The sequence below is a fragment of the Rutilus rutilus genome (genome assembly GCF_951802725.1).
Source record: "Rutilus rutilus genome assembly, chromosome: 18".
Classification (NCBI taxonomy): domain Eukaryota; kingdom Metazoa; phylum Chordata; class Actinopteri; order Cypriniformes; family Leuciscidae; genus Rutilus; species Rutilus rutilus.
In genome coordinates, this window is record NC_140231.1 from 34,136,746 (window position 1) to 34,160,115 (window position 23,370).

Genomic DNA, 23,370 nt, shown 5'->3' on the forward strand with positions numbered 1-23,370 from the left:
GTGTATTGAGCCAGCGAGCGCCCCCTGCAGGAACACAGAGCCGTGTCTCGTTAGAAACTGCAGTTTTCCGCTCAATGTGTGTTCTTGACACATGTAAACACTCTCAGCTCTGTCTCTCTGTCCTTCTCTCCGAACCGAACCGAACCGAGCTGAGCTGATCATGCGGCTCCGGGCCTGCTGTGTTTACAGCACTGGAGTGATCTGTATTCTGCTGTTAATCGCCGGGATCGCGATGGTTTTGTCGGAAGTCTTTCAGAAGCTCTTAAACAACAGAATAAAGGAGGTCAGTGATACTCAGTATGTATGTGTGTATGTGTTTGTGTTTGTGTGTTGTTCATATGTTTATATCACGTGCATGCTGTGTTTCTTATAGATACTGACAAAAAATAAATATAGTAGAGATATGTTTTCTATTAATCAAACAATATGATATTGTATGTAATATGCATATTACATATTATATAAACTAAACATTATTATTATTCTATTGTATTATATAAATCAAACATTATTATTAGTAGTAGTAGTAGTATGATTTTCTCCTCACATAATATTATGACAATATATTATAATACTATATATAATATTTTATAAAAATGTATCATGGTATATTTATAATATTATTATATTATATAAATATTGTAATATAATATGTATTATATTTATAATATGTACTATGATTATTGTGGAAATATTGAAAAATTGTGATTGTGGTTTTCTCCACATATAATATTATGAAAATATCTTAAAGTATAATATATAATAAAATAATTTATTATATTATTAAATCTTAATGTATTGTATAATAATATAAGTAAAACATTATATTATGTAATATATATTATAATATAATATATTTAGTTATGTTAGTATTATTAGTATTAGTATTATGATTTTCCTCACATAATATTATAAAAATATGTTATAATATATAATAATTTTATTATATTATAATATCATAGTGTATTGTAAAATAATATTATATAAATCAAACATAATAATATTATGTAATATATATATTATTATGTAGTAGTAGTATGATTTTCTCCTCGCATTATAATATTATATCCTTTCTAGCATTATTACTATGAAATTTCATTCCATAATATCATGGTATTGAATTAATATCATATGCCATTTGCTGAAGGAGAGAAATAACATAATAACAATCAATTAAAAAAAATTAGTTTACACAACATTTTATAAATGTGCACTTTGAAAGTTTGAGTTGTATATGATATATAAATATATGATATTATGAAGTTGTCTGTTGGAATTAAGAAGCTTTATGTGTTTCTCTTCCTTAATGATTCGAGGAACCATGAGTAACTTTGGTTTTGAGTAAATTTCTACCCACAATTCACTTTCCCTTACAGCAAATCATCCTGGAAAATGGAACAGAAGCGTTTTCGGTGTGGAAGAACCCGCCGCCGCCGGTTTACATGCAGTTCTACTTCTTTAACCTGACCAATCCAGCGGAGGTTCTGAACGGAGACAAACCCTCGGTCATAGAGATCGGCCCGTACACGTACAGGTGAGCCATAACACACTCTGCCAGTGAAAAGATTATGATTAATTATGATTTTATTAATGCTATTGAAGCCTCTTCTGCTCACCAAAGCTGCGGATGGATGGATGGATGATTGATTGATTGATTGATTGATTGATTGATTGATTGATTGATTGATTGATTGATGGATGATTGATGGATGATGGATGGATGGATGATTGATTGATGGATGATTGATTAATTGATGGATGTTTTTGACAGAACTCTTTTCTGCTCACCAAAGCTGCATTTATTTGATCAAAAATAATATTATTTAAAAATAATATTATAAAAAGAAATATTATTCCAATGTAAAATATGTGCAAATATAGTAAAGTGTAATTTATTCCTGTGATCAAAGCTGAATGTTCAGCATCATTACTCCAGTCTTCAGTGTCACATGATCCTTCACAAATCATTATCATATGATTTCTTCTTCTTCTTCTTTGTTTTTGTTGCTGTGTTTCCAGCTTTTTCTTACACAAGTTTGGTGACACATCAACAGTTCCTAAAAAACATTAAACGGCCAGCGCCCACATGTCAACAGCTTCAGATCTTATCTGAATCACATGATCTGTTGTTGAAAAGCAGCTCAGCTCCAACACACTGTTGTTTTCATAAGTCAATAAGAGCCAGATCTGAAAACTTGAATTTCCTCTTTCAGGGAGTATCGGCCGAAAGAGGATGTGAAATTTATGGATAACGGAACCAGAGTTGAAGCTGTCAATCCAAAAACGTACGTGTTCGAGCCTGACATGTCACGCGGCTCCGAGGACGACCTCGTCCGGACTGTCAACATCCCCGCTGTGGTGAGACTGTGAACTCTGACATAATAAAACCACACAAATTAGAGCTTGACGTGCGAATCTTACATTTCAGCCCAAAGTCAATATAACAGTAATAAATGATATTTTGCATAAAGAAATGACGTCCGAGATGAGCTAATTCTCTCTGTCTGTGTGTGTGTGTGTGTGTGTGTGTGTGTGTGTGTGTGTGTTTTTGACCTCAGACCGTGATGGAGACATTCAAAGACAGCCTTTTCAGACGAGTCATCTTTGACATGATGATATCCAAAGGCGTGGGTGTGTTCGAGACGTTCAGGGTCGGCGACCTGCTGTGGGGTTACGAAGACCCGCTGCTCAAAGAACTCAAAATCTTGAAGCCTGAGCTGGAAGACCACTTCGGACTTTTCTACAAGGTTAGTGGTGTTTGCAGTGTTGTGACCACAGGCTGTAAACAAAATATGACAAGTAGAGTGCGTCACGTCACCCGTAGTGTTTCTGAAGAGCATTTTAGAAGCACAAAGTGGACTGAGCCGGCCGTCGCCATCTTGGCCGTGCGTCACTCGCAGATAACAGAAAATGTGCAGAGGCGGATTAGCTGAGGTAACGTGATGCTAACAGACAGCAGACAAACAGCTAGTAGTGACATCAGTGGCAATTCACCTGTCACTCAAGTGGCCACGCCCCTTAATTATGCAGAACTTCAAGGCTTAATATAGTTTAAACGGATGAGTTAAAAAAATATTCACCCCCCTCACAGTTTTCATGAAGAGCAAAATTATCTATATAGACTAAAACCACTTTTTGCACCAGGCTGTAAACATGTATTTTTCTGCTTTGAAGTTGGTCATTTTAACATGGAGGTTTATGGGATTGAGTCTCTTCTGCAGCCGGTGGCCCACTCTCTCTAGTGGCCAGTCCATGAACTGCAGTTTAAGTCACTTCAGTGTTGATTCGAGAGAGAGACCGGAAGGTTGTCGCTGGGTTGTGACTAGTGCTTGTTGAAACCTCTAATACTAATGCTAAAGTTCAGTCAGTGCCTGAAGGACCGGAATGGTTCCTCAAATCACGTGTTTTGATGATTTGTAAATCGCCAATTGAGGATTTTAGCAGTTTAGTAACTGTCCCTCCTTGGATGGTTTTATGCTTGTCTTTCATTTAAATATGTTTGATTTTAGGTTTAACACTGCTGTTCTAAAGGTCTTTTGTTCAGCAAGGACACATTAAAATGATCAAAAGTGACATTTATTGTGTTACAAAAGATTCTATTTCAATCAAACAAATGCTGTTCTTTTGAACTGAAAAGGATATTTCACAGTTACAACATCCATCCATGTTTCTACCCAAAACTTAATTGGAATATCACATAAAACATTTGTGAATAAAGCAGCGTTTCCATCACTTGTGTTCAAGAGAACAAAATCGTCACTTCCTGGGAAATTGGTGTAAAATATCAGTAATAAACTGTAAGTTTCTTCAATCGGGCTGTTTTTCCCTCCATCATAAACGAGTGTGTCTCAGAGCGTCAGAAACACAATAAGCGCTGTCATGTTCTCTAGCGTTCGGATGCTGGTGTGTGTGAACACACTCGTGTGAGACGCTTCTGGAGGGAATTAAACCAAATCATTCTGATCACACACTTTGACTTTCAGAAACACCAAACCAACATCTGAGATGCTGCGACGCCATTGGTCCACTGGTTAAAATGTATTAAATCCTAAAAATGTATAATTAAAACAAATAAATAATTTAAAAATAAAAACCCTCAAAATAAAACACTTACAAAATTAATAAAATCATAAAAGTGTAAAATTAAAATAGATAAATCATTTAAAAATAAAAACCATCAAAATAAAACACTTAGTAAAAATGAATTAAATCATAAAATGCATAATTATACTATAAATCATTTTAAAATAAAAACTATACAAATAAAACACACTAAAAATTGATTAAATCATAAAAGTGTATAATTAAAACAAATAAATAATTTTAAAATAAAAACCATAAAAATAAAACACTTACAAAATTAATAAAAGTGTAAAATTAAAATAAATAAATAATGTTAAAATAAAATGCACCAAAAATAAAACACAAAAAATTTATGAAATCATAAAAATGCTTGAAACCTAAAAAACAAAAATGTAATAAAATGACAAAAGCACATAATGAATTAACCAAAAATGAAAACCAAAAATATAAATATAAAAGCTTCAAAATATGAAAATAACTATGCATCATGACTACAATAAACTATAATAAAAACTAAAATAACTAGCTATTTTTCCATTCAAAGTTCAAAATTCACGTGAGTTTCCCGAAGTGCACATAAAAATAGATGGATGGAAACATAGCTATGATAATCATCATAAATGTTTATAAGCATCAAATCATCATATCAGAATGATTTGTGAAGGATCATGTGACACTGAAGACTGGAGTAATGATGCTGAACATTCAGCTTTGATCACAGGAATAAATTACACTTTAACATATTATATAACTATAAAAAACACTGTATTTTGATCAAGTAAATGCAACCTTGGTGAGCAGAAGAGACTTTTGAAAATCTTACTGACCCCAAACTTTTTTGTGCATTATGTTGCTCTTAAATATTGGCATCTGGATCAGCTATTAAAGTTGCCATATAGGTAGATACAGCTAATATTATTAATGCAACTGTACATGTTTCTCTTCATGTCTTTCATTCTCATGTCACTGATTGTGTTTCAGAAAAATGGCACGGATGACGGAGATTATGTGTTCTTCACGGGGAGGCAGAATTATCAGGACTTTGCTCGTATAAACGAGTGGAACGGACAGAGGTAAAATCAGCAGAAAACTGAAGATTCATGAATGGATTTCAAACGAGCTGCACGATCAGCATGTGCTCAGAGAAGATTGAATTATGGATTATTTGCTCTGTTTGTCAGTGCGTTAAAGTGGTGGAGTTCAGACGAGTGCAACATGATCAACGGCACCGACGGAGCCTCTTTCCATCCGATCGTCACAAAAACTGAGAAACTCTATATATTCTCCTCTGATCTGTGCAGGTGAGGACGCAGACCATTCATACACACTGATTTGAAAGTTATTAATTACTTTTATTCATCAAGGACGCATTAAATTGATCAAAAGTGACAGCAATAGTGTTCTTAGACATGTAAATGCTGTTCTTTTGAACTTTCTATTCATCAAAGAATCCTGAAAAATAAAATGTTATCACAGTTTAAACAAAAATATGAACTGTTTTCAACACTGATAATAATCATAAATGTTTCTTGAGCATCAAATCATCATATTAGAGTGATTTGTGAAGGATCATGTGACACTGAAAACTGCAGTAATGATGCTGAAAACTCAGCTTTGATCACAGGAATAAATTACACTTTACTATATATTCACATAGAGAACAGATGATTTACATTATAATAATATTACAAAATTTTTACTGTATTTTTGATCAAATAAATGTGCAGAAGAGACTTACATAAACCTTTAACAAAAAATTATCCCAAAGTTAGGAGTATAATAAATAATAATACTAATAATAAATGTTTTTAGTATGTATAATATTAATATTTGATATTTGGTTAATATAATATGATGAATATTAATGCATTTATTGACTTATTAAAACTATTTAATCATATTCAAAAACAGACATATTAAATTATTGTAATTTTTGATTGTAAGTTTTCTAGAAGTCATTAATAATGTTTGCTGAGCTACTGATTTAAAGTTTAGTTTAGAAAGGCTCTTATTGATTCAGTATCGATCACGTTGGGTCTGAACATGTGACTCGTTACACAGGTTAATCTGAAACATCAGAAAAGGTTTAAGTGTGTTTTCATCGGGTCACGTGTGTATAGGTCAGATGTGGCCTGAATCAGAGTCAGCTGATCACATGAAACACTATTCAGCAGTTCTGAAGTGATCTGCAAATATAAAAACGTGTTACATCACAGTGAAAGAATCCATGTTGAAGTTTATAGGGAAATTATAGTGACAAACAAAGCCGATAAAAATCTGAAAGTAGGTCATAGCTTGTTTGACTCAGATGAACTGTAAAGCAGTTGTAGTGCTAATTAACTGCATGTTTGAGTGTGTGTTTTGTGTTGACAGGTCTCTGTACGCTCTGTACGAGTCCGACGTGAGTGTACACGGGGTTCCCGGTTTCCGTTTCGTTCCTCCCAGCGAGGTTTTCGCTAATGTTACGGTTAACCCAGATAACGCAGGCTTCTGTGTGCCGGAGGGAAACTGTCTCGGCTCCGGCCTCCTCAACGCCAGCGTGTGCAAACAAGGTCCGTGTGAGTTTGACTGTTGTTCGTGACAGAGCGAACGCTGGACGGCCTGCTAACGTCTGTGTGTGTGCGTGTGTGTCCTCTCAGGTGCGCCCATCATCATGTCCTCCCCTCATTTCTACCAGGCTGATGACAAGTTTGTCCAGGATGTTTTCGGGATGAATCCCAAGAAGGAGGAGCACGAGACGCTCATTGACATCAACCCGGTACGTGTGTGTGATTGATGGGTGGATGGATGATGGATGGATGGGTGGGTGGATGGATGATTGATAGATGGATGGGTGGATGGATGATTGATGGATGGATGGATGATGGGTTGGTGAATGGATGGATGGATAGATGACTGAGAGATGAATGGATGGATGATGGATGGATGATGGATGGATGGGTGGGTGGATGGATGGATGATTGATGGATGGATGGGTGGATGGATGATTGATGGATGGATGGATGATGGATGATTGATGGATGGATGGATGATGGATTGGTGAATGGATGGATGGATGATGGGTTGGTGAATGGATGGATGGATGATGGGTTGGTGAATGGATGGATGGATAGATGACTGAGAGATGAATGGATGGATGATGGATGGATGGATGGATGGGTGGGTGGATGGATGGATGATTGATAGATGGATGGGTGGATGGATGATGGGTTGGTGAATGGATGGATGGATGATGGGTTGGTGAATGGATGGGTGGGTGGGTGGATGGATGGATGGATGGGTTGGTGAATGGATGGATGGATAGATGACTGAGAGATGAATGGATGGATGATGGATGGATGATTGATAGATGGATGGGTGGATGGATGATTGATGGGTGGATGGATGATGGGTTGGTGAATGGATGGATGGATGATGGGTTGGTGAATGGATGGATGGATGGGTGGGTGGGTGGATGGATGGATGGATGGGTTGGTGAATGGATGGATGGATAGATGACTGAGAGATGAATGGATGGATGATGGATGGATAGATTGGTGGTATAAATCAGTGACAGTATAAAAGTCAATGATTTAATTAATTAGAATATAATTAATTTAATTAGTTGTCTTTACAATATCATATTTCATATTCTTCTCACGCAATATTTCTTTACGGTGAATGTGATTTCACCAAGGTGCTTCAACATCAGTGTTATTCACCTATCATTTCCCTCTGATTTTAGGGAAAAGTTATGGGTAGGGTTGGGTTTAGGGATAGGGTAAGGACTACATTTTGGGACAGGAATGTTATTCCAGGATCAATAAAATATGTCTTACTTGGCAAAATCAAGGTGACAAGTTCTTTACATGAAAACACAAAGATGCCTTTTTATATTGCACTTTATATTGCATATATCAGCACTGACATAAGAGGGCGCCGTCACTCCACACTGAGACAGATTCTCTTTCATCAGAAAACTCACAGCTGATAGCAATGCTACAGATCCAGACTGAATGAATGAATGAATGACATCTATGATTTCATTATTTACTGACAGAACAAACAAACACATATTACTCTTCAGTCTGAGTCACTGGCTGATAAAGCCGATCATGTTGGGATGAGTTTATCTGATTTCCCAGTGAGTCCAGAGGCGTCCCACTTCCCGACAGCTAGTTAGTAATTAAACCGGTGGGGTTTTTCTTCTGGTGGGAGTTTGTTTAGTTTGCCATCAAAGAGTTTCTCCAAACCTTTTCTGTACAAAAAAGCCGCAAACATTTTCGCATTTATTCAAGCACTAGATCAAGTTAAAAAGTGCTTTTGCTGCAGGATCAACGGGATAAAGTTTGCTGTAGGTGTGTTTTATGGTGTTTGTGTAGGTTCACTTGGAACAGATTCTACCCTATAAAACACTGGCGGTACCATGGTACAGTAACAGTATCAGATGTGTACCGTAGTAATGAATGATTACCATATTCACTATTATTGTATTTCCTCTTTACTGAAGGATATAAGTCAGGCTCAGGTTTTTGTTAATGCGCACGTGCCAAGAATCAGTTTTATATCTGGGAAGGCGTGTGTCGCTTTATGCAATGTTTTCTCATATCAGTACCCATCATGCCTTTTGCACACGGCACACACGTGTTGGCAGCATCCAGTGTGGGTGAAATGTTTTAAATGGGTCGCAGACAGGGCTTGACATTAACACCAAATGCGTGTGTGTTTCAGCAGCGTCGTGTAACGCAGTCACTCCTACTAGCCACTTGGGCGGGTTTAATTTGATATATATCTCCTAAATATACATTTTTCAATTGTAGACTTTTAAAAAGGCATTTGAAATAATAAACTAAGTGCAATTTAGTGTAAAAAATATTGTTTTTTCTCAACATAAAGCCGCCTCTCAGTACTAAATTGAGATCTTTTTCGCTGCTTATTGCGCTTAAACAGTCAAATACACACAAAATAATGTCAAAATGCCAGTCTTGGCGAGTATTCATGTACATTTGAAGTGAAAGTAAACAGTTGAGAAAGAAAACGCATGTGTAACAGTATATTGGATCCGTGGGTCAGGTCATAAAGTGACAGCAGATTATGAAATAATATTAAAAATATCTAGATGGCAGTTTTTCCCCATGGTATTGATGTCAGAATTATGACACGCTAAAGTACACTTTGTCAGAAGTATGTTTTTTATTTTAAAATGATTTATTTAATTACTTTTTAGTAGGCTAAGTCTTTCATTTTGATGGTTATTTTAAAATGGTTTATTTGTTTTAATAATACATCTTGATTGTGATTTAATTAATTTTTAGTATGTTTTATTTTGATGGTTTTTATTTAAAAATTATTTGTTTTAACTAATTTAATTTAACTTAATTTAACTGATTTAATTCATTGTCAGTGAGTGTTTTATTTTGATCATTTTTATTTTAAATTCTCTATTTTATTTTAAAATTTTTATGATTTAATTAATTTTAGTAAATGTTTTATATTTGTTTTTATTTGAAAATTATTTATTTGTTTTATACATTTTTTTATGATTTAATTTTTAGCGTATTTAATGTATTTTAGTTTAAAATATATATATTTTTTTTTTATTTAAAAACATTTGTTTTAATTATACATTTTATGATTTAATTTATATTTAGTGTTTTATTTTGATAGTTTGTATTTTAAAATGATCTATTCATTTTAATTTTACATTTTTATGATTTAATTAATATTTAGTAAGTGTTTTATTGTGATGTTTTTTATTATTTTAAAATTATTTATTTTAATTTTAATTTACAGTCTATTACAAACTAATTAGCTTTTCATAAACTCACAAACGTAGTGTTGAATAATGTTAAGGAGTTGTAGGTGGTATTTGAGGGAACCTGATGTTGATTCGTGTGTGTGTGTGTGTGTGTGTGTTCTCAGCTCACGGGACTCTTGCTTCGAGGTGCGAAGCGTGTTCAGGTGAACGTCTACCTGCATCAGATCCCAGGCTTCAGGTGAGGACGAGTCTGATCACAAAACATCATGATAGTGAGTTTAGCTCAGGCTGCTCACATTTCCCTTAAAAAAATCTAGACAAATCCAGAAACACAGTGGCTTTACACACGTTTGGTTTCCGACCAATCAGGGCAGAGCTGGCTCTGAGAGAGGCGGGGTTTAGAGAGACCGAATCTTCCAACAAACTGTTTTAGACACTTTGAGAAACGAGGTGATGTGCAATGGACATTATTAGAAAGTTAAAGTGTTTTTGACCTCTGATGCATGTAAAACTATTGTATGAGACTTCAACACAACATTAGGATCTAAGTTTGATGTCATAAATGTAAAACTTTGTTATTGTTTTTAGCTCCAGAACTACTTCTGATTGAGGAAGGCATGTTTGTAGGGTTACATGAGCTCAAGTAAAACGAATCCATTACATAAGCCTCTCATGAACCCTGACCTGAAGTAGGTCACTCCGGCTGTAATGATTGACAGCTGCGTGATAAAGCGGATCGGAGTTATTTTAGGACACACATGGTGTTACGGGTCGCTTTCAGAGTCTGTTCGGGGGTCCGATGACGTGACCGAAGACACAACGCTGCCAAATGAGCCGACAGCTTGTTGGCTTGGTTTTGAAATGCGATACACTATCTGAGAGCCAAGCCTCCCAGCGCAGATAAATCATCCTCATGAGTGTGTGAACGGAAAACATCTCTGCACATCTATTATCATCAGCATGACACATGGACGTCGTGAACTGACTTCCTTCAGTCCCGCCGATCTGATAAAGCTCATCTGAGAGGAGCCGTGTTTCCAGACACCTACTCTTATGCACATTTTGGGACATTGCATAAAAAAAATGCTGGATGAAAACGCTAAGATGCACATAACGTTCAAAACGTGCATAAAAAACTTGTGTGCTCAATTGAAACGGATATATTTTTTATCTGATAAGAAGACATGCACGTAAACTACGATCAAAACACTTTTAATGAATAAATCCCTTGATGAGCAACAAGTAACTCATGTGATTGGAAAACTGGAGTAACCAGTGGACCACTGGCATCGCAACATGATGGAAAAATAGCTAGTGTTATTTTAGTTTTTATTATAGTTTTATTAATATTTTTGAATTAGGTTTTATTTTTTATATTTTTAGTTTTCATTTACATTTTTGGTCATTTCATTATGTGTTTTTGTCTTTTTATTACTTTTTTGTTTTTTAGGTTTGAGGGTTAATTTATTTTGATGGATTTTATTTAAAAATATGCATTTTTTCACTTTATGCATTTTTATGATTTAATCATTTTTTTGTGTTTTATTTTGATATTTTTAATTTTAAGATTATTTATTTGTTTTAATTTATAAATTTTTATAATTTAATTTAAATTTAGTAAGTGTTTTATTTTGATTGTTTTTATTTTTAAATTATTTATTTATTTTAATTTTACATATTTATGATTTAATTAATTTTAATGTTTTATTTTGATGGATTTTATTTTAAAATAATTTATTTAAATTTTACATTTACAATCTTTTTCATAAAATCAAAAACCTATAGTTTTAAAGGGTTAGTTCACCCAAAAATGAAGATTCTGTCAGTAATGACTCTCCCTCATGTTGCTCCAACCCCGTAAGACCTTCGTTCATCTTCGCAACACAAATGAAGATATTTTTGATGAAATCTGAGAGCTGTCTCACTCCTCCATAGGCTTCTGGGTGACTGAAACTTGCTGGCCCAGAAAAGTTATTAAAGAGATCGTTAGTATAGTCCAAGTGACTCCAGTGGCTCAATCTTAAGTTTATCAAGCGGCGAGAATACTTTTTGTGCGCAAAAACAACAAAAATAACGACTTTATTCCACTATTCATTTCCTTCTCTCTGGGCCTCGAGTTGGTTCCCGTAGTGTTTTTGCGCAGCGCGTCTGTGTTGTACATCACACACACGACCAGCGTCGGCCAATAGTGAGCCTACGTGGTGACGTGCAACACAGACGCGCTGCGCAAAAACACTACGTGAACCAACTCGAGGCCCAGAGAGAAGGAAATGAATAGTGGAATAAAGTCGTTATTTTTGTTGTTTTTGCGCACAAAAAGTATTCTCGCCGCTTGATATACTTAAGATTGAGCCACTGGAGTCACTTGGACTATACTAACGATCTCTTTAATAACTTTTCTGGGCCAGCAAGTTTCAGTCACCCAGAAGCCTATGGAGAAGTGAGACAAGGCTCAGATTTCATAAAAAAATATCTTAATTTGTGTTGCGAAGATGAACGAAGGTCTTACGGGGTTGGAACAACATGAGGGAGATAGCCTGACGTCGTCATACTCAGATTCTAGTCAGAATGTGAGTCTGATACTGCTCCATAGAGATTTGATTATGGGGTGTGTCTCAACCGAACCAGGAAAAAAAAAACCTCTGCACTCAATTGGATAGACCTACAACCAATCAGAGCAACGGAGTAAATGACGCATGTTCTTCATTCATATTTTCAACCAACAAAATGTCGCGGCTCTCTGTTCCTCTTTTAAAATGAATGCGCTGTGGATATCTTCTATAACAGACGCGATGGCGGAATCTACACATGATGTTTCATAAACAAAGTTCGGGAGGAGCACGTACAAATAATCAATCCAATATCAACTTGTCATCAAACAATACCATGTCTAACATTACCCTATCTATCAGCATGAGGAAGCATATTCACTCTGTCAACTTACCTAACACTCCTTGACAGTTTTTCAGCATCCCTCCACCACCCCGAATCCTCACTCTTGACTTGTTCTCTCACAACCAGGAATACGGGGGAGTATGGCTACCGAGCCCACAGCCCCCTCCCTCGGACAGCACGTCATATACGCATTTATTCTATCGACTTATTTGTGTGACCTCTTATATACGCATTTATTCTATCGACTTATTTGTGTGAAATCTTATATACGCATTTATTCTATCTGACTTATTTGTAAATGTGAACTCGTGAAATCTCAATTCTCCAGCAGCAGTCGTCTTTGTTGTAAACTAATTCAAATCAAGCGCTCTTTGGTGACGTGGGTGATTACGTTACTGTTGCTCATCTGTCCATCATCGTATAAAGCCCGCCCTGACAATTTGATTGGTCCGAACAATTTTTGTTCGGGCATAATAACTCCTCAACGGAGCGAGTCCAGACCGAACTTCCCGACCAAAAAATGTTGTGGGCGGGGTTCGGGCTGGCATCCAGGCTATTAGGGAGAGTAATTACTGACAGAATCTTCATTTTTGGGTGAACTAACCCTTTAAATAATGTTAGCGAGTTGTCAAATAGCGATTTTATTTTTATTTCACTTTTAGTTTTTATTTATTTCCAGTTGATAATTTTACTGATTATTTCAGTTTATTCCCAATGCAGCATTTCTAATTTTCGTTTAGTTGAAGTATATTTTTGTATATTTTATTTTATTTCATCTTTCTTTCAGGTAACAGAAACGTTTTTACTAGTTTTAGTGAACGATAATAACCCTGATATGTGTCTGTCATGCATCAAATATTGCATTAATCTCTATATTAGTGGGTCTAAACATATTTTTGACATATTTTCTTCTTTTGGTTTGCAGTCAACCTGGGAATATCCGGACGGTGGTGTTTCCAGTGATGTACCTTAATGAGGTAAAGTTTGACTAAATCAATATCTCCACCAGGCTTTTATAGGATGTTGAGGTTGTTTACATGTTAAAACCTGTTTTAGACATGAGAGTCTGAGTCTCATCCTGAGGCTGGATGATTTTAACAGACGGGTTATCAAGCTTCAGAAGAAAATCTTCCTGGAAGCTTATCTCAGTTTAAACTGTGCTTTGAGCTAGTGTGTGTTTGTGTGTGTGTGTGTGTGTGTGTGTGTGTCAGAACTGAAGCTGGAGGAATCGGCTTCTCTTCCCAGGAGAACGAGAGACTCTTAGAGAGGTTTTCATCACTGTTGCTTTGTTGAGATGCACAATTATGAAAGGTGTGATGGACAAACCGTCCAAACATGATGCAAAATAAATATTTACACAAGCCATGGAAGAGTAAAGAGACAGAGAGGGTTGTGGTTGCATCAGTTTCTCATACTTTAACTCATGTGTAGAAATAAAGATATAAGCCAGTTGCTCTGAATAAAAGTGCTGATAATGAGAGAAATCTCGATCATGATCAATGTCATACAAATAATTATGATTAATGATTTAATTCTGTTTTATTTGTCTGTTTTCTGTCATAATATAATATAGGGTTATTATGGTTAACTAAAACTATTAAACACATTTCTGTAATAGAAATAAAGCTTGAATAAAATAAGATAAAATAAAACATAAATATTAGATGGAAAAATTAAACTAAACAAAAATGAGAAATGTTGCCTTGTCAATAAACTGAAATAATCAGTAAAATTATTATCTGGAAATAAAAATGTATATTATATATTTATATATTATAAATCTAAATAGCAATATTAAATAAAAACACACAAAGAAATGACAAAAAATAAAATAAAGTAAATAAATAAATAAATAAAGCTAATATAAAATATTAATGAAACTATAATAAAACTAAAATAAAAGCAAAAATTTCACTGAGTAATAATATAATATAATATAATATAATATAATATAATATAATATAATAACCCAAACAGCCTTCATTTCAAATAAAGGAAGACCTTTGATGACAATCTTTGTGTATTTATTTTATGATCTTTAACATGAAACATGATATTGTGCATATAATGCCATGTCTTTAAGGCAAAATGTGATGGAAATTTAAACAACATAATTATTGTGGTTATCTCAGATGATCAGACATCAGGAATCACGACAGCCTAAACTCAATTCTGCAGATGGAGATCTGAACTCATTGAAGTTATTTTTGAGTTTCAGTGTGTTCACATCACAGGATGAAAGTGTGTGCGTCCTCTGATCTAGTAAACGCTTCCTCCTGTTTTCCAGAGCGTGGTTATTGACGAGGAATCCGCCCAGAAGCTGAGAGTGGTGGTTACCGAGGCTAACGTGATCGTCAACATCCCCTTCATAGTGATCAGTGTTGGCGTCTTACTGGGCGTGATCTTCATCGTGCTCATGTGCCGGCAGCAGCTGCCACAGGTGATGTCACTTCCTGTGGTGCACTATCACTGAAATAAAGCTGCAATAAAACAAGAAATAAAATAAATAAATATTGCAGTAGGTTTTACAAGAAAATACAAAATCAGAATTTCACGTTTATTTCAACGTGTTACCTGTACGTGTTTTTTATTTATTTATTAGCAATCTTTGAGTTTCTACACCAAATTATTTTTAGTGTAACTGAAATAAAACTGAGATAAGTACCTAAAAGATAACTTAAAAATGTAACAAAAATTTTAATCTAAAATGTAAAACATTAACATTTATTTTATTTTATATTATATTATATTATATTATATTATATTATATTATATTATATTATATTATATTATATACACTTAGTTAGTATAATATAATACAATAATATATGGGCTGTCAAATCGATTAATTGCATCTAACATAAAAGTTTGTGTTTATATAATATATGTGTGTATATTTATATATATATATATATATATACAAACACACAGACAGACACACACGTATATATATATATATATATATATATATATATATATATATACACACACACACACACACATATTATATAAACAAACTTTTATGTTAGGTGTGATTAATCGCGAATAATTGATTTGACAGCACTAAAATCTAATATGATATAATATAATATATAATATAGTATAATATAATATAATAAAATATAATTAACATAATATAATATAATATAATATAATATGGGCTGTCAAATTGATTAATCGCATCTAACATAAAAGTTTGTTTATATAATATATGTGTGTATATTCATGTATATTACAGACACGCACACACACGTATATATATATATATATATGATGTAGTAATAATATAGTGTATATATACATATATATATATATATATATATATACACACATTATATAAACAAACTTTTATGTTAGATGCGATTAATATGCAATATAATATAACACGGGTCAAATTTCATAAACGGATGCAGTAAAAAGAAAAGTGGACAAGTGAGTAGTTCGGAGTGCTTACATAAACAGCATTAATGCTTCATAGATATTGCACATTTCATTTGAAACTTAGGGAAACTCCAGTCACATTTCATTATAATAGAGTTTGATGTTAGAATTGGCGTAAGTCAATGCCAGGTTGAGGCTACACAATGTTTGTGTCTGTTATGACCGTCACTGACTGATAGTGACTGGAGTGTAGTCTGAACCAGTGGTGTAGTCTAGTTTTTTGTAGTGAGTATACTCTAATATAACCCCCCCCCCCCCCCCCCCCCCCCCCCCCCCCCACCGAACTTTATTTTGGTGGGTTGTAGACATTTGAGTTTCTGTGTTTTAATAAACTATTATTATTATTATTATTATTATTAGGCCTAAAGTATACTCCGTGCAATAGTACTATATTTCTGTTATAATTTCTTCAAGTTATACAGAACTTTTATTTTGACAGGTTGTCGTAAAGACATAACAGTTTCTGTGTGTATATGAAACGAATGAATGACGATAGTTTTATCAAATGAAATGGTGAAATTCTCATCAAGTGACTCTCATAGCAGCTCTGCGATGAAATGCACATGTGTAGCTTACATCATGTCTCAGTGAAACGCTGAAAACCCCACAAGCGTGAGTCACGCGTGCTTCTGTGTGTGTGTGTGTGTGTGTGTGTGTGTGTAGTGGAGGAGCACACACTGAGCGCTCATTCCCAGAGACGCGTAGAACAATTGCAGTCTCTTTTAGCTTTAATATTCATAGACACTAGTCCATATCGAGATTTGATTCATTGTACAGCAGCTACTTTTGATTTATTCATTCAAAAATAGCCTAATTCCGTGACGTTCTGCTTTATATAGCAAGTTCCATTTGTGACTGGATTCCGCGATTCGATCCGTCGCTTCGCAAACACAGACGGGGTGAATTTATGAATGAAAGTGTGAAAGTTCTGACACAAAACGAAGTTGATACGTATCCTCACGCTTTTTTAAGTGGGTATACGCAAATCCTTGGCCTTTTCTAGTGGGTATACGGCGTATACCTGCGTATCACGTAGACTACACCACTGGTCTGAACCCGTCATCACAGTGATATTCTAATACAGACAGATATTGGGTCATTTTAATCAGATCCATTCGTTGCTGTTTATTAAAATCTTTGTGTTTGATGTGATCTTCTAGAGCACTGTGGCCGAGCGCCAGCCCCTGCTTTCATCATAACTCCCAGACGTGGCCATAAACCGGACGATATCAGGATGAACTAACATTTGCTTAGACTTCGAGGAGGATTTGGTTTTCACACGGCGAGGGTCAAAGGTTGAAGGAGCAGAGACTGACGGCTCAAAGTGCGAAGTGCGTGTCGGGTCAGCCTGGCTGTCGGATCCATCGCCCGGGTCGTGGTTTTAATGCCATTTCATTTTAGATGATTGAGGATCATTCATAGAGCCAAAAAGTGCAGGTGCCTCCAAATTAGCCAGTTTATGAGTTTTATGTTATGAAAATAAATCAGAAAACACTAATGGAGTGGGCAGTGATGCAACACATTACACATCACAGGTACTGATATGAGATATCGTACACATCACCACAGACAACAACTATATTATTAATACGCTTATGCAATTCTTTCACATGAGCTCATCTGCCAAATAAACTGACAGTGGTGCCGATATCAGTACTAATGTAAGTTATAGTCTGTGTGTTTACAGCCACTAACGTTCAGGATCATTGTGTGTTTTAAAATTCTGTTGCTGACCAAATTGTCACTATCTTTGATTTGGTGCAGTGATGTATTTGCACTAAGTCTGTTTTCACGTCTGCCATATTAAGTGATTTTCTTTGCTGCAAACCAAGATTTTGATAGTGCAGAATGTTTTTAGAGTCGATTAATAACATGAATATACAGTAAACCAGGACAGTTAACAGGCTGAATGTTTCTGACTTGCCACTGAAAGAATTGATGACCTTGATCACTGATTTGCACTCTATACGCAACTTGTTTTCAGTGTTTCATAGTTTCAACAGCACAGTATTACTACAGCTTCGAGACGGTTCAGTTTTAACTCAGTAACCGTCTCAATATTCATTTAGTTCATTTACATGCACTGATCAGTTTTAATCTGATGTTTATTAAGCCTCATGTCCGCTAGGTTCACTTCATCTTTTATTCTTGTAATGCATAATGTTCAGGTGTTTGGTGGCTGGAGTGTTTTTTAGGTTTGAAAAGGGACGAGGGTTTACTAGTTGTTTAGTTTTGCTGAATGTAACAATATAACAACATGATCTGAAACTGTGGTCTGATTTCAGTTTTACTTTACCTGAAACTACCTTCAGTCTACTAGCATCTATCCCGGACGAGCCCCCAGATCCGTCAGATTAATTTTCAGGTGACGTAAGCGACCGTCGTTTACTTAATGGAAATATTAATTAAAGCTCATAATTATAATTGTGAAATAATCATGTCAAATGTGCTTATGAATTAAGACCCAGTGATGATGACAACAACAGCTGTTTTATGTTTATAACAGGAATGTTAATGATTCAGTTTTTTAAATAATTGTTTTATCAATTTATTTCATCATGTGAGCATTTTAGTTTGTTTTTCTTTAAAAAATGTATTGCACTATCAATGTAACAAGATAATGAGACAAACAATAAAACATTTTAACAAAATAAAAAAGCATGTCACACTATCTCACTTTATGTGTCTGATATTTACAAAATAAATAAAATCCTAATTCTTCTGGAAGATGCAGCTGAAAATAAAATACATTTGCTACAGATTATTTTGCTATATATGATTGTATTTTATCAGATCGAAACATGGGCCTCATTGAATCTGAATCAGAAACTAAGCATGCAAAGTTAATATTTTACACGGTATCAAGATATGCACAACACTGTTAATGGTGGCTGATGATGAAACTGGAGTTCTTGGCATGTTTCTGAAGAATTGAATCTGTCAAGAATACTGTCATATTTCACTCCAAAATCAAAATAAAGAAATGAGAATTTTTTTTTTGTATCATTTTTTGATTCTGGAGTTTAATATGACATGTATATTTCTTGGAGAGATTCACCTGAATACAGTTCATGTAGATCTGACAGTCTTTAGATGTTGGAGGTCCTGATGTTTGTGAAATCGAGGGATGAGCAATTTTCGCCATTTTGTTTTCCATAATTTGAATTTGGCGCCAGAATCATCACGTCACTCACGCCAGTTGAGCTTTATTAAAGGAGCAAGTGTGTTTCCTGGAAGAGAGGAAAGGGTTGGTAAGTTAAAGTTAAACTTAAACACTCACACAAAAATATGATGACAATCATAAAAAAACAAATATGAAATGCGTGTGAAAAATTCCCACTAATGCTGAAGTGTAGCATAATGCCAATTGCTCCGGAGTTGCTGATTCACGTAGTGGTTAAAGTTTTCTCTGATAAACTCTTAGTCTTATCTGTCTTTTAAAAGGTTGAGGTTGAGGTTTCTGTGTGAAAGTGTGTTTTTGTGATTAGGGCTGTCTGTTGATACAACTAAAAAGCATTATTTCGCGATTAATTCGCGTTTCTCAGAGCGCCGCCAATTCCTCGTGAGGCGCCGTACACGCATGACGAGGTGAATTTCTAAAAAATGCGCGCTTATCTAGTCACAATCGACATTATTTGAATTTCAAATCATTTATCTCTTTATGTTGACGTCCTCATGTCAACAAACTGTCAATTTTTCATTGAGCAATTACTTTAACCGTTTACAAAAATCATGTCTGCCAAACCTAGAAATACTTTAAATTACAGCATATTCGGCAACACTTTATGATAAGTTCTTATTTGATGATGCATTAGCTTACATGAACTAACAATGAGCAATATAAGTCTAGTTATACAGCATTAATTCATAATATTAGTTATTAATATTTGTTGTTCATAGTATTTCACAGTGCATTACCTAATATTATGAGTTTTAGAAATGTTAGTAAATGTTGAAATGAACATTAAGATTAATGATCTAAATGCTGCAGAAGTTTTGTTCAGGCTATTGTTCGTTCATGTTTACTAATGTAGTCAACTAATGTTAACAAATCGATCCTTAATGCAAAGCGTCATTGCATATTAGTATTGATTTTTTGGTAACACTTTACAATCATTTTCTGTTTGTTAATATTAGTTAACTGCATGAAAAAGCATTTATTAATCTTAGTTAATATTAATTTTCTAATACATTATTAAAATCAAGTTGCTCATATTATTTTATGTATCTGTGACATTAACAAAGACGAATAAATACAGATAGTTAGGCTAATGCATTAACTAATGGGACCTTATTGTAGTGTTACCATTTATATGACTAATTTCAAGCATTTAATAAGCCTTTTAAAGGAATTAAATGAACAATAAACAACAACAATTTTAAGAACAATAGAAACGTGCATATAGTCAAACTTTTAATGCATTTTTGGGCCCTTTTAATGCTTCACCTGCAGTAGTTTGTTCCACACTCATAATGATCTCTGCATCCAGAACCCACGGGTTTCAGAGTGTTCCATCGCCATAGTAACGAGCGTTTGGCCCGATGGATCAGTCCAGTTGCCCAGTCAGAATCTACGGGTGCCGACTGGACCTGCTGACAGAGAGAGGCAACCTGTCAATCACATGAGGTCAGCCAATAGCAAACCACAACCATCCAATCAAGTCCACACAGACAAAATCAAAGCCCCGCCCCCTACATTTGTTCTTGTTTGAGAAGCGTTTCACTCGGATACACGGCGCTATAGGGAAGAAAATATGAGTACAACTTCCTTTTCCTCATGGCACTTTCAGTTCACTGACATCCAGAGATAAAGGTTATTTATTAAACATCACAATATCACGCCGCTTTGAAGGATGATAAATGTCCCGAATTGACAAATTTAGACTTTTGAGCAACTATAGGCCTAAATTTAGAAAGTCGACAAGGTCGTTCCAAACATTGTGCAACTGCTGCTGACAATGATTGACCGAAGCCTTCAGGTCCTCATCGGCGTGTGTTTTACTGTACAGAACAAACCAAGCCTTTTAGTTCTCATGCACAATCACAGGAAACCGATGAGAACAGATCCGTGTTTTTCCAGCTGGAGGAAACATTCACGTGCAGATAACGAGATGATCCGGTCACATTTGCATCTGACATCTCGACGGAATAACATTTGAATAACTGTTCCTCTATAAAGATCCATTTGTGGATTGAAAAGGTTGTTAAAGGTTCTTAATGGAACCATCGATGCCCATAAATAACCTTTATAATCAGCAGTAAAACATTTTAATTTATGCATTTATCAGTAGGTCAAATGTTGCAAACTCAAAACCAACTACAGAGAAACAAATGAATGAGAGTAAAAAATATAACGGTCGAAATGATTATCAGTCTATCCATAGTACTAGCTACAGCTAACTATTGACTAGTTGAGTAGTTGGTATCTAATTCATATTTTAGTTATTTGTTTGATTTAATTGGATAAAAAAAGACAATTTTAATTACACTAATACAATTTTAGAAAATAAGCATTCCACACGATGAAACTATGAAAAGGAACTTCAAGTTGACGTCAACAAACTGTAAAAAAAAAAAAAAAAATGTTGAGCAATAACTTTAACTCTTGTTGCAGTTCTTGTCATTGTCTTGATCACGTTTGGTAAAGTTTGTTTTCAGCGCTTAATTGAAGCTTGTCACAAATTATGGCTATAAAATAACATGATAAAGGTAAATTACTGTAAGTATCCCTAAAGGGACAAGGTGATAAAAAAAAATATATAAAAAAAATGAAATGGGAGGAAAAATGATACTGCCATTTCAATGATATTTGAAAATATTTTTTTCCCTCCAATAATTCCATATTCTTCCCACCATCATGTCCCTTTAGGGGCTCCGTAGCTTTACATTCTGTGCCCAAAAAATGTGCAAATTTTAGATGATGCCTTAATAATTTATGATTTAAACATTCCCACAGTTGATAGTGAAGCTTGTCACAAATTATGGCTATAAAATAACATGATAAAAGTAAATTACCATAAGTACGGAATCCCTAAAGGGACACGGTGATAAAAAAAATATGAGATGGGAGGAAAAATTATGTGTTTTTGCGTTCTCTCACTAATGCATTGAATATGTTTTTTCCTCCCATTCCATTTTTTTTTTTTCACCAATTATTAACCATTATACCATCATGTCCCTTTAGGGGCTCCGTAGCTTTACATTCTGTGCCCAAAAAAATGTGCAGATTTTAGATGATGCCTTAATAATTTCTGATTTAAACATTCCCACAGTTGATAGTGAAGCGCTGTACCTGCAAGGCCAAGAGAGAGAGCAGCAGAAGGACGAGCAGACGCTGGTTTGCTGTGATCATGTTCAAGGTCTTCCAGTGAGACCGTGATTGAGCCGGTCGCTGTTTATATCAACGGCTGATAACAGTATCAGAGATCAATGATCAGCGGACGCTTTAATCACAGGAATTAGGGCGACTCCACGTCTACAAGGGTAACGGGACCTTTTATCAAACCAAAACTACAGTAAGTGAGGTGGAAGAGCAGATTAAAACATGAGCCCTGAGATCAGACTAATGAAATATTCGTCTGAGTTTCCTGATATTCTTGTGTTCATTCGTGTGTTTACCTGGTCAATGTCCAAGCTGAGCTCTTCCCAGAGGATTCCCAATCCCTATAAACAATCCGCATTTACAGGAACACACTAATATAATGTAAGTCTGGAATGATGCTGTGATCAAAATGCGACACAAATTAAACCTTCTTTGTCCTGGGATGCTAATTATAGCCTATATATTCAAATTAAAGTTTTGTAAAGTAATTAATATGGCAGTTTATTTGGTAACACTTCTTGTTGAAATTATGAACTAACAATGAAAAATATTTCTAAAGCATTTATTTATCTTGATAAATGTTCATTTCAACATTTACTAATACAAAAGTTGTATCTCTTAATATTATTTCATTGACTTGAGCTGATATGAAATAACAAAACAGTTTTATTTTTATTAACTGGCATTAACAAATATTAATAGACACTGTAACAAATGTGTTTCTCATTGTTAAAGGTATGAACTGATGGGACCTTATTGTAAAGTTTATATTCGATTCATTTTCAGTATTTAAGAAGCCTTTCAAAATGATTAAATGTTTTTAAGATCACATTAGAAACATATTTAGCCCAAACTTTTATCATATATGTCTTATCATAATAGAGTCATATAT

General features: G+C 34.7%; 2 protein-coding genes across 3 annotated transcripts; one reads left to right on the forward strand and one right to left on the reverse strand.

Moving 5' to 3' along the window:
- The first annotated feature begins 41 nt into the window (after nt 1–41).
- On the forward strand, nt 42–18,827 carry scarb2c (scavenger receptor class B, member 2c). Its single transcript, XM_084387224.1, has 12 exons — nt 42–283; nt 1,377–1,534; nt 2,214–2,358; nt 2,559–2,747; nt 5,065–5,156; nt 5,265–5,384; nt 6,457–6,635; nt 6,723–6,841; nt 9,985–10,058; nt 13,641–13,692; nt 15,003–15,155; nt 17,317–18,827. Exons 1-12 carry the CDS (start codon nt 161–163, stop codon nt 17,353–17,355), a joined length of 1,443 nt encoding a protein of 480 aa, XP_084243350.1. The 5' UTR covers nt 42–160; the 3' UTR covers nt 17,356–18,827.
- Nucleotides 18,815–22,581, reverse strand: LOC311277078 (liver-expressed antimicrobial peptide 2). Of its 2 annotated transcripts, none has more exons than XM_084387226.1 (3): nt 22,449–22,581; nt 20,604–20,746; nt 18,815–19,386 (listed from the first exon to the last, which is right to left on the reverse strand). In XM_084387226.1, exons 1-3 carry the CDS (start codon nt 22,506–22,508, stop codon nt 19,347–19,349), a joined length of 243 nt encoding a protein of 80 aa, XP_084243352.1. In that variant the 5' UTR covers nt 22,509–22,581; the 3' UTR covers nt 18,815–19,346. The 2 variants fall into 2 exon arrangements, with proteins under 2 accessions (XP_084243352.1, XP_084243351.1); XM_084387225.1 differs by having other exon boundaries at nt 20,604–20,749; nt 22,449–22,576.
- Nucleotides 22,582–23,370: the final 789 nt, after the last annotated feature.

Excerpts from the sequence above, each read along its gene's own strand:
- LOC311277078 (XM_084387225.1), bottom strand. The coding sequence starts at position 22,508 with ATGATCACAGCAAACCAGCGTCTGCTCGTCCTTCTGCTGCTCTCTCTC. Across the intron at positions 20,750-22,448 it reads TCTCTCTCTTGGCCTTGCAG|CAGGTCCAGTCGGCACCCGT; the intron begins GTACAGCGCTTC and ends TCTCTCTGTCAG. Across the intron at positions 19,387-20,603 it reads TGTGGAACAAACTACTGCAG|GAAACACACTTGCTCCTTTA; the intron begins GTGAAGCATTAA and ends CCTCTCTTCCAG.
- scarb2c (XM_084387224.1), top strand. The coding sequence starts at position 161 with ATGCGGCTCCGGGCCTGCTGTGTTTACAGCACTGGAGTGATCTGTATT. Across the intron at positions 5,385-6,456 it reads TTCTCCTCTGATCTGTGCAG|GTCTCTGTACGCTCTGTACG; the intron begins GTGAGGACGCAG and ends TTGTGTTGACAG. Across the intron at positions 13,693-15,002 it reads CAGTGATGTACCTTAATGAG|AGCGTGGTTATTGACGAGGA; the intron begins GTAAAGTTTGAC and ends CCTGTTTTCCAG.